General features: G+C 49.0%; 1 protein-coding gene across 1 annotated transcript in view; it reads left to right on the top strand.

Annotated features, from left to right (window-relative positions):
- FOXRED2 (FAD dependent oxidoreductase domain containing 2) overlaps positions 1 to 11,415 on the top strand; it is a 17,023-nt gene extending 5,608 nt beyond the window's left edge. Inside the window, exons 6-9 of the mRNA XM_003783252.3 lie at positions 4,972 to 5,137; positions 6,451 to 6,692; positions 7,836 to 8,006; positions 11,156 to 11,415. Coding sequence (XP_003783300.1) covers positions 4,972 to 5,137; positions 6,451 to 6,692; positions 7,836 to 8,006; positions 11,156 to 11,415 — 839 coding nt within the window. The remainder of the gene's footprint in view (positions 1 to 4,971; positions 5,138 to 6,450; positions 6,693 to 7,835; positions 8,007 to 11,155) is intronic.
- The last annotated feature ends 4,579 nt before the right edge of the window (positions 11,416 to 15,994 follow it).

Raw genomic sequence — 15,994 nt, forward strand, 5'->3', positions numbered from 1 at the left:
GAATTGATGGGATGTCACCAAAGGGTTTTCTTTCAATATATGATTTTTTTTTTTTTTTTTTTTTTATCAGAGTCTCACTTTGTCACCCCTGGTAGAGTCACAACTCATAGTAACCTCAAGCTCTTGGGCTCAAGCAATTCTCTTGCCTCGGCCTCCTGAGTAGCTGGGACTACAGGCGCCCACCACAACACCTGGCTTTTTTTTTTTTCTTCTTAGAGACAAGGTCTCACTCTAGCTCAGGCTTGTCTTGAACTCATGAGCTCAGCCAATCTGCCCACCTCAGCCTCCCAGAGTGCTGGGATTTCAGGCAGGAGCCACCATGCCTGGCCAGATTATAAAGATTATATCAGTTCTTTTTCAGAACTCTTAGTACTAAGGGTATAAATTTTTGACTAACTTGAGATTGTTTGCCAATAAAATACTAATGTATCTTTTAAGAACGTAATTCTACTTATTGCACTAGAATAATCTCTAAGCTGAAATTGAGGGCTTGTGATTTTAAGGAGAAATGGGAACTACAAAATAAGGGAGAGAAACGCATCCACAAAGGTGCCTATCGTCCGTGCTCTGAGCACCGTGAAAACATGACGACCCCAGTGATGTTGCCAGTGCCCTTGGAGGTGGGTGTGAAATCTCCATTTTTCTGAAGAAACAACTGAGGCTCAGAGTTTTGGTGATTTCCTCAGTGCCATGGGAATTGAACTGCAAGTCCCAGGCTCTCTGTCAAAAGATACTTTCCACAAGGTTTTTCTCAGCTTCCAGAGAATTCTATAAATGTCAGGCATTCCCTTTCCTATCATTAACCTTCTGGAAAGGACATGGAGCCTGTTGAAGTTTGTCAGAGGTACTTATAGTGGATAGACGGGGAGGCCATCTGAGAGAATGGAGCCATCATAAGCTTATAGCTGAACATCAAAACTTGGGAAAATAGGCGGTGCCTGTAGCTCAGCCAATGGGGCGCCAGCCACATGCACCTGGGCTGGTGGGTACACACCTGGCCTGGGCCTGCCAAACAGTAACAATAACAACAAAGAAAAAGCTAGCTGGGTGTTGTGGCAGGCGCCTGAAGTCCCAGCTACTGGGGAGGCTGAGGCAAGAGAATCGCTTAAGCCCAAGAGTTGGAGGTTGCTGTGAGCTGTGACACCACAGCACTCTACCGAGGGCAACTTAGTTGAGAAAATACAGACAATAAGGAAAGTAGCCTGTCACCCAGAGACATTCAACATTCATATTTTTTTCTTTTTTTCTTTAAGACTTTATTCAAGGTGGGCCATGCTGATAGGTGTAGGAATCACTGCAACGGGGTCTCTCAGTGGAGAAGAGATTAGACTCAACTTCACCATATTTTTTCTAATATAGTCCCACCTTTCCCTACTGGGTCATAAAATAATGTGCTCATTATAGAAACTTTAGGAAATAAAAAGTAACACAAAGAAGAGAACAAAGTAAACTTTCTTTCTAACATCCTTTTGTTTTCCATTTTTACTTAACAAGTGGGTTTAAATTTTTCTTTTACTGTAAAAGCCAGGACATGACAAATGTAGGCATAGAACTCCACATGGCATGTTTCTCTGTGGGGGGAGGGGCATGCCTCAGCCTCCTGAGTGCAGGTTAAGGCCGGCAGTGTGGTGTTCTGTTTGGCCATGAGGCTGAATATTCCTGGAGAAGGATAGTCTCCAGCTTCTGTTCTTGTTATGCGTGCATGAATTCATTTTGGCAGCCCTGGAAAGCAGCTGTCCACCCCTGCTGAATCCACGCCTGCCTTTGGAAACAGCAGGGGGACAATGAAAGATCCCACCAGCAGCCTCATAACCACTGCAGATGGTGGCACCTTGGGTGCTTTATTGCAGGACGGGTGTTCTATGGGACAATTAATTTTGCTATAAAAACCATAAGGAACCCGCATCACACATCCTGACATTTCTGTATTTACTATGATGCCTCGCATTGCCTTAATACTGGGTTTTGCGGCTTAACACCTGTAGCCCAAGCAGCTAGGGCGCCAGCCACATACACCAGCTCGGGCCTGCCAAACAACAATGACAGCTGCAACCAAAAAATAACCAGGCGTTGTGGCAAGCGCCCGTAGTCCCAGCTACTTGGGAGGCTGAGGCAAGAGAAATCGCTTAAGCCCAAGAGTTGGAGGTTGCTGTGAGCTGTGACGCCATGGCATGCTACCCAGGGCAACAGCTTGAGACTCTGTCTCAAAAAAAAAAAAAATATTGGTTTTTGCATTTCCTATCCTTCCTGTTTGGCTGGGAAAGAGAATCTCATTTTGTTGTTGATTTCCAGATGACCTCACTTACACCCCGTGTGTGATGTTGGGGAAGGAAGCTGGGCAGAGGGTTTTATTAACCATCTATAAACCAAAATATTTGAAGATTGAATCCACATACAGGGCTGGGCATGGTGGGTCATGCCTGTAATCCTAGCATTCTGGGAGACTGAGGCAAGTGCATTGCTTGAGCTCAGAAGTTTGAGACCAGCTTGAGCAAGAGTGAGACACTGTCTCTAAAAAATAGCCAGGTGCCTATTGTCCCAGTTACTCAGGAGGCTGAAGCAAGAGGATTGAGCCCAAGAGTTTAAAGTTGCTGTGAGCTATAATGTCACAGCACTCTACCCCAGGTGACTGAGTGAGACTCTGTCTCAAAAGAAAAAAAAAATGCAAACACACACAGAGATGTGAAGAGTGTCTCTTCAGCTGTGTGTCCCTAGTAGGAAGTTCATGTCATCATTTTCAGCCCTCGCTGTACCACTGCCCTGGCAGGTGCTACCCTGTCTCTCTCATCTCCTCAGGCCCCTGTTCTTTCTCCCCAGCTTACATATTTAATCTTTCTTAAAAGCCCATGACACCGATCATCCTATTTCAACTCCATTTCCCAGGTAAGGAAACTAGGGCACAGAGAAGTTAAGTAACTTTCCCAAAGTCAACCAGCCAGTGGATGGCAGAATTGGAATGGAAATCCACACCTGACTCTGAAGTTCATACCTAAGCATTGAGCTTCAGTCACATGGGGAATAGTCCTGGGTGTGTAGCAACCCATTGCTATGCTCACAGAGAGATAAGGCCCCTGCCAGGGAGAGGGACAGCATGGAGGTGCACAGTAAGGTCTGCCTGGACCTTGCTCATTGTCAGGTGAGAAACAGCCCCAAGGAAAACAAGAAAATACACAGAGAATAGCAAAAGGTAAAGATAGTGGTACAGACTGCCACTTCGGGGAGCACATCAGCTGCCCTGTTCCCCTGCTAAATCGCTGTCCAGTTGCTGTGGCTTACCTCCACTTTTGTCTCCCCTGACTGCTCTCCCTGCCACTGGGTCTCAGTCTCTCTGACTTGCTGGCCAACTGCCATGGTACCCGCCAAAATAATCTTTCTTGAAACAAAAAATCTCATCCTTCCCCCACTCAGCAGCTCCGCGGCATTAATGGCTTTGCAAGGGCTGCAGCAGCCCACCTTCCAGTCTCACTCATGGCCTCTTCTCCACATAAACCCTGCTTTCTAAAATGTACCGGCCAGGCGTATTTCTTTGCATACATTGTTTCCTTTGTCTATAGCACCCTCCTCACACTTGTATAGCTGTATAATTACCAAGCAAAACCCACTTAACAATCTTTTCCTCTGGCTTGGTGCCGTAGCACAGTAGTTAGAGTGCCAGTCATATACACCAAGGCTGGAGGGTTCAAACCCAGCCCAGGCCTGCTAAACAATGACAACTGAAACAAAAAAAATAATAGTTGCCTCAGCGCCTGTGGCTCAAGTAGCTAATGTGCCAGCCACATACACCTAAGGAGGCGGGTTCAAATCCAGCCGGCCCGCCAAACAACAATGATGGCTGCAACCAAAAAATAGCTGGGCGTTGTAGCGGGCGCCTGTGGTCCCAGCTACTTGGGAGGCTGAGGCAGGAGACTCGCTTGAGCCCAGGAGTTGGAGGTTGCTGTGAGCTGTGATGCCACAGCACTCTACCCAAGGGGATAGCTTGAGGCTCTGTCTCAAAAAAAATAAAATAATAGCTGGGCGTTGTGGTGGGGGCCTATAGTCCCAGCTACTTGGGAGACTGAGACAAGAGAATTGCTTAAGCCCAAGAGTTGGAGGTTGCTGTGAGCTGTGATGTCACAGCACTCTACCAAGGGCGACATAATAAGAGTCTGTCTCAAAATTAAAAAAAAAAAACTGTTTTCCTCAGTGAGCCAGCCTTGTGGCGAGGCTGAGCATCTCCTCCTGAGATTATTATTGGCCCCTGGATTCCCTTTCATCTGAGCTGTGTGAGTGCGTCCTCGGCTTTATTGGACTTGGGGGTTTGGCTGATGAATTTTGGAAGAGCAGGCACCTAAACCTATGTGTGGTGTTCTGGTCCCACAGCCATGGGCGGCAGCCACAGGCATCCAGAGGACCAGTTCACTGTTAGATAGCAGTGGCTTTGCTGTCTTCATGCAGATACACACAGTGTCTCAAGACAGAACTTAGGGCAGTTTGGGTTTAGGCTGGGAAAGAGAGGGCGCAATCCGAAGCTGCGCTAGGGGTAACTCTGATAGAAATAGTGCCTGTGAAAGGGGAAAGGTTTCCAAGGAAGCTCCTGCGTCTGGTTTGACAGTCCTTATGTGAGATGAGGATGGGGGACTCATGCAGATAGCCTAAAGCAAGGTGGATGGACTCTGGCCTGTGACCAAACCCAGCTGTGTCCCCTGCTTTCTCTGTCACCTTGGCTGCTTTCATACCAGGGGCAGAATCAGCAGTGTCACTGCATAGCATGTGGCACACAAAGCAGAGGATATGGACTGCCTGGCTCTTTCTAGGAAACATCCACTGGTGCTGCTCTAAAGGCTCCTGTGGTCTCCTCCCTCACTTGCTCACCACCCACAGAATTATGCAAACCCAAGTGTGTGTTGAGTACCACGGAGTCAGTGAGGCCTGTACCTCCCCTGGTGAGCAAAGGTAACATGCAGCCTGCTATTCCTGCTCTGGCCATTTCAGTGCGAGCTGTCCACCGGCTCCTGGAGCACCGCCACCATGGCATCACCTGGCCTTCCACTGAGCTCCCCATCACACAGCTGACCAACTCTATCATCCGGCGTGTGAACGAGGCTTCTGGGCTCTACCAGATGTTCAGTGTGCTGGGCGATGTTGTCCTGCTAAAGGAGTGAGTAGCCCCTCCCACCCATCCCTCTTCACCCTCTGCCTATTCCAGGTGTGGGATACCCAGCTATTTCTTCCCAAGATGAAGCCTCCAAGGGGGGAGCAGGGGGTCTGTTGTAGGGGGAAAGATCAGTGAAATCAACACCACAAGTTCTACATCAGATGGACATTCCCGAGGGTGAAGCCAGAGTTTATTACTATATGACCTTGGGTAAGTTAGTTAGCCTCTTTGAGCCTTTCTCTCCTCTTCTGCAAAGTGGGGATAATTATGCCTACCTTGCAGCAATGAAGGAAGGAGGGATTGTCCCTCACAGAGAACATTTGGCCCCAAGTAGATTATCAGTAAAGGAGAGAACTGTGCGAGAACCCACAGTGCGGGTCTGAGTTCCCTCAGGCCAGGTCCACGCTGGTCATGTCCTCACCAATCACAAGATGAGCAGCAGATCAGAGGACAGTTTCTGAGAAGGAAGCAGTGCATAGCCCAGAGGGACATAGGACACTCAGGACAGATGGCAGGTGACAGCAGAGGAACAACCAACGGCACTGATCCAGAGAACAGCCCGACCCAAAGGCAGGTAGTTGCACAGCACACCAAGTTCAGGGACCTGCTCAGCATGAAAACCTCACATCACCACCTCTCTGGTGCCCCTCTCTGGAATGACACCCTCCGTTCAAACTGTGGACTGGTCCTGTCCCCTCCGCCTTCTAGTTCTGTCTAGGATCTAACCAGTTCTCACTGGCTCCACCACTGCCTCCTTGGTGCCCAGCACCAGCATCCCTCACCTGTGCTAACTTGGCTGCCTTCCACCTTTGGCCCACAGTCTGTTCTCAGCACAGTGGCCAAAGTGGCCCTTACAAACCTGAGCCACTCTGGTCATGTCTCTGCTCAGTGTCCCCCATGGCCAGCAGCTTCCTTCTCCATCCAGGTGAAACCTGCGGTTGCTGTCACGGCAGACACAGCCCTCCCTGTCTCGCCCCTGCAGACCTCCTACCCTCTGCCCTGTTCACACTGCTTAGCCTCGCTGGCCTCTTCCTCTTCCTTGAAACACAGGGCCTGGCTCCCTCCTTAGGGCTTTTCTGTTGCTGTTCTTTCACCCTGGAACACTGTTCCCCAAATATCCATTTCAGGTTATACAGTTTCATCACTCCCATGCATTAGTGAGGGCCCACCTGTGACAGTGTATTAAAGTGAGGCATCTGTACACTACTTGATTGACACTTCTGGGAGGTAGAGACACACACACAGCACCAGGTGCCGCACCCTTAATCTCAGCCACAGCACCAAGGCCCCCCAACTTATGCTGCCATTCTCCCCAGGAATGCCACGGCATTCGAGTACCTGGAGGAACTGCCCTTGCTCACACTGCCCCAGCTGGAGACCCTCACTGGGAAGAAGGCAGAGAATGGGCTCTTTGTCATCAACATGGAGTATGGCAAAAATTTCTCTGGACCCGACAAGGACGTCTTTTTTTATGACCGGTCTGTGGGGCACACGGAAGATGCCTGGCAGTCTAACTTCCTCCACCCCGTCATCTACTACTACAGACAACTCCCCACCGGTGAGCTGACCTCGGTCCACCTCCCTGAGCGTAGGTTTCCTGGAGGTGGTGTTCTTCCGCCCCTACTGTCTGTAGGGCTGTCACCACTAAACCATACAATGCCCTCAGTGACAGGAGGCAGTGGGGGGGACTCTACCTAAAGACCAGGCAGGGGCAGAAGGTGGGAGAATGACAAATGCCATTTCTAGATTCTGGCACAGGCTGTGATCTGCGTAGGCAGATTGGATTGGTGTGCTGTCTTCCAGCACCACCTAGTAAGAGGGACACTCACTACATTGTAAGTGTCACTCTGCAAGGTCTCCATAGGAGGCCAACCATGGCGGGAGGAGGGAGGATCTGCAGACTCCTGAACGTTAGAAGGAACTGGAGCTGGCCAGCACAGTGCAGGTATGTCCTTGTGTCACTGTGCGACCCCGGGCTATCGGTGAACCTCTCTGAGCCTCACCCTCATCCGTAAAGTGGGGATGACAACAGGACATTCCTTGTAATATCACATGAAGAGAAATTGACAGTACCCACTGTCAATTGGGTGGGTATAAGAATGCCAGCGCAGTGCTGGCACAGACTAGCTGCCACTGAAGGACCAACCTGAGGACACAGCTCCTGCCTCAGAACTTGAAGGGCAGTCAGTGGAAGAGGATGGCCTAATAGGAGCTGTTCCCAAGGGCAGAGAGGGGATCAAAGGTAAAAGCAGCACCGACACGGGTCTGCATTTGGCATAAGGAGCAACTAGGACCCGGAGCTGCTCAGCAGCAGGACACTGCTGACAGGGACACCGCAGATGGGAGGCCACACCAGTGGGAAGCTGGACTACGTGAGCTCTGAGACCCCTTCAGGGCAGAGCTCTGAGTCTTCTAACAGAAAGACCAGTTTTCAGGGAGCCATGGTAGACTTGTGTGAGTCTCAGAGAAACCCCAACTTCCAGTTACTAGTCTTAGTACTGCCCTCGGAGACCACAAGAGACAAGGCTAGTTCCTCTTCCTCACATCAGCCTTCCACATATATGGAGATGGTTGTCGAACAGGCCAACCACAGCGCAGTGCGGGAGTGGACAGTGAATGAGGGATGCATTGGGAATGTTGGCTCAAGGGCAGGAAGGCCATCCTCTCAGTTCTGATGTGGCTTCTTCTCCGCTCCCCACAGAAGAGGAGGTAAGATACCGCCCCCCATACTGGCCGCTGCCTCGGCCCACGGCCATCCACCACATCTTGGAGGACTTCTTAACAGACTGGACTGCCCCCGTTGGGCACATTCTACCTCTGAGGCGCTTCCTGGAGAACTGCTTGGACACTGATTTAAGAAGCTTCTATGCAGGTAACCCAAGTTCCTGAAGGACAAAGGAATCCAAACCCGAGACTCTTTGTTTCCTGCAACCTGGTGGGCTAGATGTTCACAGAAACCCCCTCCCAGTGTAGCACACTTAAAAATACTGCGTAATACGTCCTTTTTAAAGACCTGGCAGGAAAATAATGGGACTCCCCAGAGGCCAGACACTATAAAAAGCATAGGCCACTGCTGAGCCGGGGATACCTGCAGGTCACCAGGAGCCCAGCACCTGCATTTAGCTGACTGGCCCTTGCTTGGGAGGACAAAGCTGGAGCAGGATGGAAGTTCTGCTTAAGATCCTCAAACAGAGTTTGGCTCTCAGTGGGTAAGCTAGGAGGCAAACACTCCCAAGAGGGAAACAGAGGAGGTGCATACTTTTTGGCCCTGGATAGAGCGGGGGGAAAAGATCTCCCCTGAAAATCTCCAACCACCAGGCCCCCTTAACTTAAAATTTGAAATGCTCCAAAATCCACAACTTTGTAAGCACCAATGTGACACTCAAAGGAGATGTTCATTGGAGCAATTCGGATTTCAGATTTTCAGATTAAGTATGTTCAAGCAGTAAGTATAATACAGATATTCCAGAATTTTTAAAAATCCAAAATTGGAAATGTTTCTGGTCCCAAGGATTTTGTTTATTTATTTATTTATTTATTTACTTTCTGAGACAGAGTCTCACTATGTTGCCCTGGTTAGAGTGCTGTGGCATTACAGCTCACAGCAACCTCAAACCCTTGGGCTTAAGCAATTCTCTTGCCTCAGCCTCCCAAGTAGCTGGGACTACAGGCACCTGCCACAATGCCCGGCTATTTTTTGGTTGTAGTTGTCATTGTTTGGCAGGCCCAGGCTGGATCCAAACCCTTCAGCTCTGGTGTATGTGGCTGGTGCCCTAGCTGCTGAGCTACAGGCGCCGAGCCATCCCAAGTATTTTAGATAAGGGAAACAGAACTGACACAGTCAAAGAAGTAACAAAAATTACCAAAAAGATAATGATGAGCTAGAGACTCCCAAAATTATCTGGGCAGTTTTCAGGAAGATTCAAATAGAATTTCTGGAAATAAAGTATAAATTGTATAATAGCTGGCCACAGTGGTATGCACCTGTAATCCCAGCTACTTGGGAGTCTGAGGCACAAGCATCACTTGTGGCCAGGAGTTTAAAACCAGCCTGGGCAACACAGTGAGACCCTGTTTCTAGATAAATAAGTAAATAGGAAATTAGAAATTCAAGATTTAGCAGTTCAGCCAGGTGCGGTGGCTCACACCTACACTCAAGGGCAGGAGGGCCATCCTCTCAGCTCTGACGTGGCTTCTTCTCCAGGAGGCTAAGGTGGATGGATTGCTTGAGCTCGGGAGTTGGAGACCAGCCTGAGCAAGAGCGAGACCCCATCTCCACTAAAAATAGAAAAACTAGCCAGGCGTTGTGATGGGCACCTATAGTCCCAGCTACTGAGGAGGCTGAAGCAAGAGGATTGCTTGAGCCAAGAGTTGGAGGTTGTTATAAGCTATGACACCACAGCACTCTACCCAGGGAATGGAGCGAGACTCTGTCTCAAAAAAAAAAAAAGCACAAAAATAACTAAGCAACTTTGAAGTGCTAGCAGTCTGCATACTATCAACCTTGATCATACACTTTCACATGAAATTACATGTTAAAAGTCTAGAGTCCTAAAAAAAATAAATAAAATCTAAAGTCTTCAGCTCTAAAAAAGCTGCCTATTTCTCTTGGTTTCAGGAGTACATAAAAACGCCAGTGTGTGTTAGGAGTGTATTCCCACTCCGAGTTGTGGGTCCCAGCAGTGGATCATCCCATTAGCCTCTTGTCTCCTACTGTCTAGATGCTGCTCAACAGTATAAGCCACCATGTGCCACTGTCTTGAACTGAGATGAACCCTCCCAGCAAAAGGCGGCTGGCAGAGTGGCTTCCCTCCACCCCATAGCGGTGGGCAGCTGTGGTGCTGGCTCCAGATTCTGCTGGGCTTCTGTGCTCCCAGGGCCTGTAGAGGGGTGACATCATCAGAAGGTGGTAACTGCCAGACTTTGACTCTCCACAAGGCAAGCACCACCGTGCTGCCCTCCTCTTGTCCCCTTACACATCTGCTCTCTTCCCTGCTCAGACAGGGTTGCCACCACCTGTCCTGCCAGGACCACTGTGCTAAGAGTCAGAAATAAAGCAGGAAGGGATATTTGTGGAGCACCCTTCAGGCTGGTCGCCTATGTAAGCTTCACAGCATCCCCATACTATGCCCGTCTTTTACTTGAGATAAAAGGCCCTGGGGAGGTAGAAGTCTTGCTCAGAGTCACAAAGGACTCCAGCCAGTTTCGGAACATTCTGTTTTCCCCTCCTATCTCTCTCTCAGCTGACTGAGCCCATACCTGTGTCGTCTCTTCTGTTTTTTCAATCAAACGCACGTAAGCCCTTGGCTGATTGACTGGTTTCCCACCTCCCCCACCTTCATTCTCATTCCCCAGAAGAAGATACTCCTAGCTCTTAGGGTTGTTCCTTCTTTCTTCTCATAGCTTCTTTTGGTGGTTTCTTCCTATTTCTCAATTATAAGTATCCACGGCTGCTTTGTGATTAACCAAATTTGACATGTCAACTTTCCACTGTCACATAGATGAGGACTGACCTGTTTTACCTCTCTGTCCCCCAAGGTGTTCAGAACAGAACTTTGCACACAGTATTTGTGATTGAAATTTTGTCGATGGAATAAATCTTTGCAGGCAGCTCTGACCACTCACAGTGGAACTGACCACTGAGTTGTGGATGCCTCCAGGCCAACTTCTAGAAAAGGCTGCTCCTGAGGGACTGAGCTCCCACCCCAGGCTGGTCCATGCAGAGCACCATGTGGGCCTGATATGTGGGAGCGGAGGCATTTCTGTGGTTTGCCTCGTTCCTCCAAAATGTCAAGGCAGCCTCTTGTTTCTGGAGCCACGTGGAGGGTCATGATCCCTGCATGACCTACTCAGACTGGACATGAGCTGCCCAGGGGGGTCAGTTCTCAGTTTCAAGGGCTATAGGATGCTGTGCTAGGCCCCAGTGAAGCCCCCAGCCCCTGGCATTAGCAGCTCCCCTCTTTCACCTTCCCCACACTTTCCAGCCTGACCTATTCTTCTCCTTCTTTTGTTTCCATGTAGAATCCTGTTTCCTGTTCACCCTAACACACCAGAAGCTGCCACCCTTTTGCCAGCAAGGGTACCTGAAAATGCAGGGGCTTGCAAGTACAGAGAGCCTTCGGCAGCATGGAGTGGAAAGCAGGCTCCTCCGAGACTATGCAGCCATGGGCAGGCACCCGAAAGCCAGCAGCCAGGAGCCTGGCGACCATGGGCCAGTAAGTGCCCCTCTGGCTCCAGGGTCTCCAGTCCAGTCCCTGGACAGCAATAAGGAGGAGCTCTAACTGTCTCCTGCCAGACTGTGGGCACAGTGGCCCATAATTGCTCCTCTTTCACAGGACCTCACGCTCCCACTGATGTATGATCACCAAAGACTGCTCAGACCATCGCAGTGACTGCACCATAGGCAGATGGCAGAGCTGAAATGTGGTATGCAGGGGTCTCCTTCCTCATCTTCTGGTCCCTGGGTGGCACCCAGCAGGCAGGGTCAGCAGAAGGGCTTCCCCTCCACCTGTGAGCTGCCTTTCACAGCCAGGCTTGTCCCCAGCTGCACTGTCACTGAGCACCAGGCTAGCCTCAGTTCTCTCATCTCAAGTGCCCATCTGCTGCAACCCATAATCTGCTCTGCACATGGACCTGGATCCCACCCACAGGGTGTCTCACAGGCAAAACCCATCCTCATCTTCAGAAGGTTTTGTGGCAAGCACTTTAAAGCAAGCTCTAATTTCCTCAGCAGCCATAACAAGCAGGTGGGACTGTTTCCCCCAGAATATTGCTGAAGATACCAGCTCAGAGATGTTGAGTAACTTGGTTCCCAGCAGGAGGCCCTGCCTGTGTCACACTCTTGCCCCATTTTTTGCAGGGTTTGGACTTAGCTATGGATTGGATCCCAGGGGGGCCATCCCAGCCTATCACATCTTTAGGCAGAGATAGGACAGCTCCTGCCAAGCCATCTTAGCTAAGTTGCTCCCGCCTAAAGATTGCACTCCCGGACTAATCTTCAATGCTGTGTCTTCTCTCTAGTCCCGCCTCTTACCTTCCCCTGCCCTCTGGCATCCTGAACTATGCCTTGCTCCCCACCTACCCAGTCAAGTTTTATAAACTCCGCCTGCTGTCTTTCTGCTGTGAGCACTCCTATGTGCAAGGAGATATTCATAAATGCCTTTGTATGAAAGCGATGATGGAGTGAGTTCCCGGCTCCCTTACCTGGTCCAGCTTCTCATTTTCCTTCCTTACCAGGGGTCTGCACTCCCTCATCATTCATAAGCAAGTAAGCCATGGGAAAGCCTTTGTGCCTAAGAGAATTGTGGTGGTTTTCATCACAGTGGTTTTTCAAAGCCCAGGATCACAGGTGATTGCTTTCTCACTGGTCCTCCCTAGATCTTCACAGATCTGCTCAGAATTCCAGGGACAGGGGTTTTCTGGATCCAAAGCCCTTTCCTGGGAACATCCGCTCTTGGCTAGATCCAAACTCCCATAACCACGTGGCCCTGCTGTCCCTTTGCAGATGGCTCCCTAGAAAATAAGCCTTAGGCTGCATCATTGCACTGCAGATGCTTATTTTTTAAATATAGTGAATATGCTGACTGGGTAAAGATTTTTGTCAGACTGCAAGCTTTAAAAAAGCATTTAATTCAATCTGGCATCCCAGACAGAATGTAAATCTGCTACAAAGTGAGGTTGATGGGCAAATATATGAGACACTTCCACCCATGTATTTAATCCAAGTACACCACATGACCAATCCATCAACACTGAAAAAATAGCATGCAACAGATGTAGTTCAGCAGGAAAGAAAGGAACAACAGGCTACCCTGTCTCGCTCCTTTCTTGACTCTATAAATAAGACTGATATATCCACCCTTCTGGAGAAAGCCCCAAGCTGAGTGTTCACTGCAAAATCAGTCTGTCACCTGATTTTTCATTCTTGGAGGTGTTACCATCTCAAACCAGTCTCTGGAGTGATTTGAAATCATTAGAAAGTAATCAGATGCAGAAAAGCCCCACCAGGCTCAGTACCCATAGCTTAGTGGTTAGGGTGTCAGTACACTGAGGCTGGCAGGTTCAAACCTGGCCTGGGCCTGCTAAACAACAATGACAACTGCAACAAAAAAAATAGGTACTGTGGTGGGTGCCTGTAGTCCCAGCTATGGGAGGCTGAGGCAAGAAAATTGCTTGAGCCCAAGAGTTTGAGGTTGCCATGAGCTATGACCTCATGACACTCTACTGAGGATGACCAAGTGAGACAGAGTCTCACTCTGTCTCAAAAAAAAAAAAAAAGATGTGAAGATGTGAGGTCTGTGTCCACTACTGGGCCAGACAGGTAATACAGGTGGCCACTTGGATCAGGGTGGGCTCTGGGACTGCCTTGACCAAAAGAATATTGTGGCAATGACAGTAGGCCAGTTTTTGGGCACAGGCCCTAAGAGGCTGGCAATCTCACTACCTCTTGGAGCCCAACCACCACACTTCAAGGCAGCCCCATGGAGGAGCCCATGTAGAAGGAAATGGGGGCACATGGCCAAGCTGCAGGCTGACAGCCAGCACCAGCTCACTACCCTGCAAGGCACCACCTCAAAAGTGAATCTTGCAGCCCCACTTGACTCCTCCCCAAGCTGGCAACCATGTGACACAGAAATGAGCTGTCCCTCCTGAACACTGCCTGAATTTCAAGTTTGTGAGAAAATAGACCAGGCATGGTAGCTCATGCCTTGTAGTCCTAGTGCTGTAGTCCTAGCACTGAAACATGTCAGCAAGAGGAATATGTGGAATGTATGTCTCTCCTAGAGTAAAAACTCTGCATCCGAAAGGGGTTTTCACCAGGTAAAATGATACTGGCCCAGCACAACTTTTACAGATCACAGAACCCTCCTCTGGCATCAAAGACTTCCTACTTTACCAGATATCAATTAAGAAGTTATATAGCAGGCAGCACCTATAGCTCAGTGAGGAGGGCACCCACCACATCCACCAAGGCTGGCAGGTTCAAGCCTGGCCAGCTGAACAACAATGACAACTACAAAAAATAGCCAGGTTTTGTGGCAGGGCCTGTAGTCCCAGCTACTTGGGAGGCTGAGGCAAGAGAATCACTTAAGCCCAAGAGTCTGAGGTTGCTGTGAGCTGTGACGCCATGGCACTCTACCAACGGTGTTGCCGTAAGGGTCTCACGGAAAAGCTATGTCACAAAGAATAAGCACGCTTATTGAAATTGTGTTTTAAATAAAGGTGACCATCTGCTCGCTCAGGCAAAATGGCAAGCTTCTTTATTTGCAGTTGGCTTATATAGGGAATTTTGTACATGAGCACAATGCAGCAATGACCTCATTGATCCATTTAAACAGCTTATGACCACCCGCCCTGTAAGTAGCTCCTCCCTGGTAATCTAATAATCCACCCAACATACACCTTTAAGCATAATCCTTTCAATATAACCAGTTTAACATAATGAAGAACATGTCAGTTATTTCTTTGATCTTATCTGATGAAGCCTGAGGCTACAGGGGAAAGAGATTTGAATGTCTGGTCTACTGACCATGCCATTTGGAGGCAGTTACTTTGAATCTTTAAGCAAAGCATAGAGAAACTTCTTGGGCATATAGGAGTTTGTGTGCAAACCTCTGCTCCCATATAGGCCTTAAGTCAGGAGGGGGTTTGCTGGAGACTTTTATAAGGAATTCTCAGGCTGGACTTCCTCAAAAGCCTTTCATGAGCCCAAGTTTCATCTGTGCCATTAGATACTTGTATGACATTACCGTTCCCAGACCTGTCAGCAAGCAACCTTCGTCACTTACCACAGATCAGGAACCCAGACCCGTCAGTAAGCGACTTTTGTCACTGCAGATCAGGAAAGGTTACTGATGGGTATCTGGCCAGTGTTACAAAGGACTTTCTCATAGGCCTTATAAAGTCAACCTTAATTCCTTAACTCAGTCTGGAAATGCTATTCCAGCCAAAACCTTGTTCACGTTAGGCCCGCAACTAACCTGGCTACGTGGGATTTTGCCTCAGTTTCTTAAGTATGCCTGCACAAAGTCTTTTCACTGCTCTCTCTCAAGTAGCTTTTTTGGCCAGAGGCATATAGGCGTTTCGCCTATACAAAGGTGACATAGGGAGACTCTGCCTCAAAAAAGAAGAAAAGAAAAGAAAGCAAATGGAAAGATTATTAGAGGTAAATAAAAGAGCCTTGTTATATCCAAGTTTTGTAATCAGCATGCTTCCTTTGGAGGATATGCTCAACTTCCACCCACCACGTGGGCAGACAGGTAATACAGGTGGCCAATTGGTGATTGAGCCAGAGTTGGACATGTGACCCAAGCAGGGCCAATCAAAGTCTTGCCTAAGACTTGGTGTATGGCACTGATGGGAAGAGGACTTGTCCTCTTTGTAGGCTATAAACTCAAAGTTTGTCTTAGGGCTGGGCACAGTGGCTCACAGCTGTAATTCCAGTACTCTGGGAGGCTGAGGCAGGTGGATAGCCTAAGCTCAGGAGTTTTAGACCAGCCTGAGCCAGAGCAAGACCCCATCTCTAAAAATAGCTGGGCATTGTGGCAGGCACCTGTAATCCTACCTACTTGGAAGGCTGAGGCAAGAATCACTTGAGCCCAGGAGTCTGAGGTTCCTGTGTGCAAGCAACAAGTGAGACTATCTCAAAATAAAAAACTTTGGCTCAGTGCCTGTAGCTCAAGCAGCTAAGGTGGCAGCCATATACACCAGAACTGGCATGTTCGAATGCAGCCCGGGCCTGCCAAACAACGACAACTATAACTAAAAACTAGCCAGGCATTGTGGTGGGTGCCTATAGTCCTAGCTACTTGGGAGGCTGAGGCAAGAGAATCACTTAAGCCCAGGAGTTGGAGGTTGCTG

Source organism: Otolemur garnettii, unplaced genomic scaffold, assembly GCF_000181295.1.
Source record: "Otolemur garnettii isolate 467f Iridium unplaced genomic scaffold, OtoGar3 scaffold00007, whole genome shotgun sequence".
NCBI lineage: Eukaryota > Metazoa > Chordata > Mammalia > Primates > Galagidae > Otolemur > Otolemur garnettii.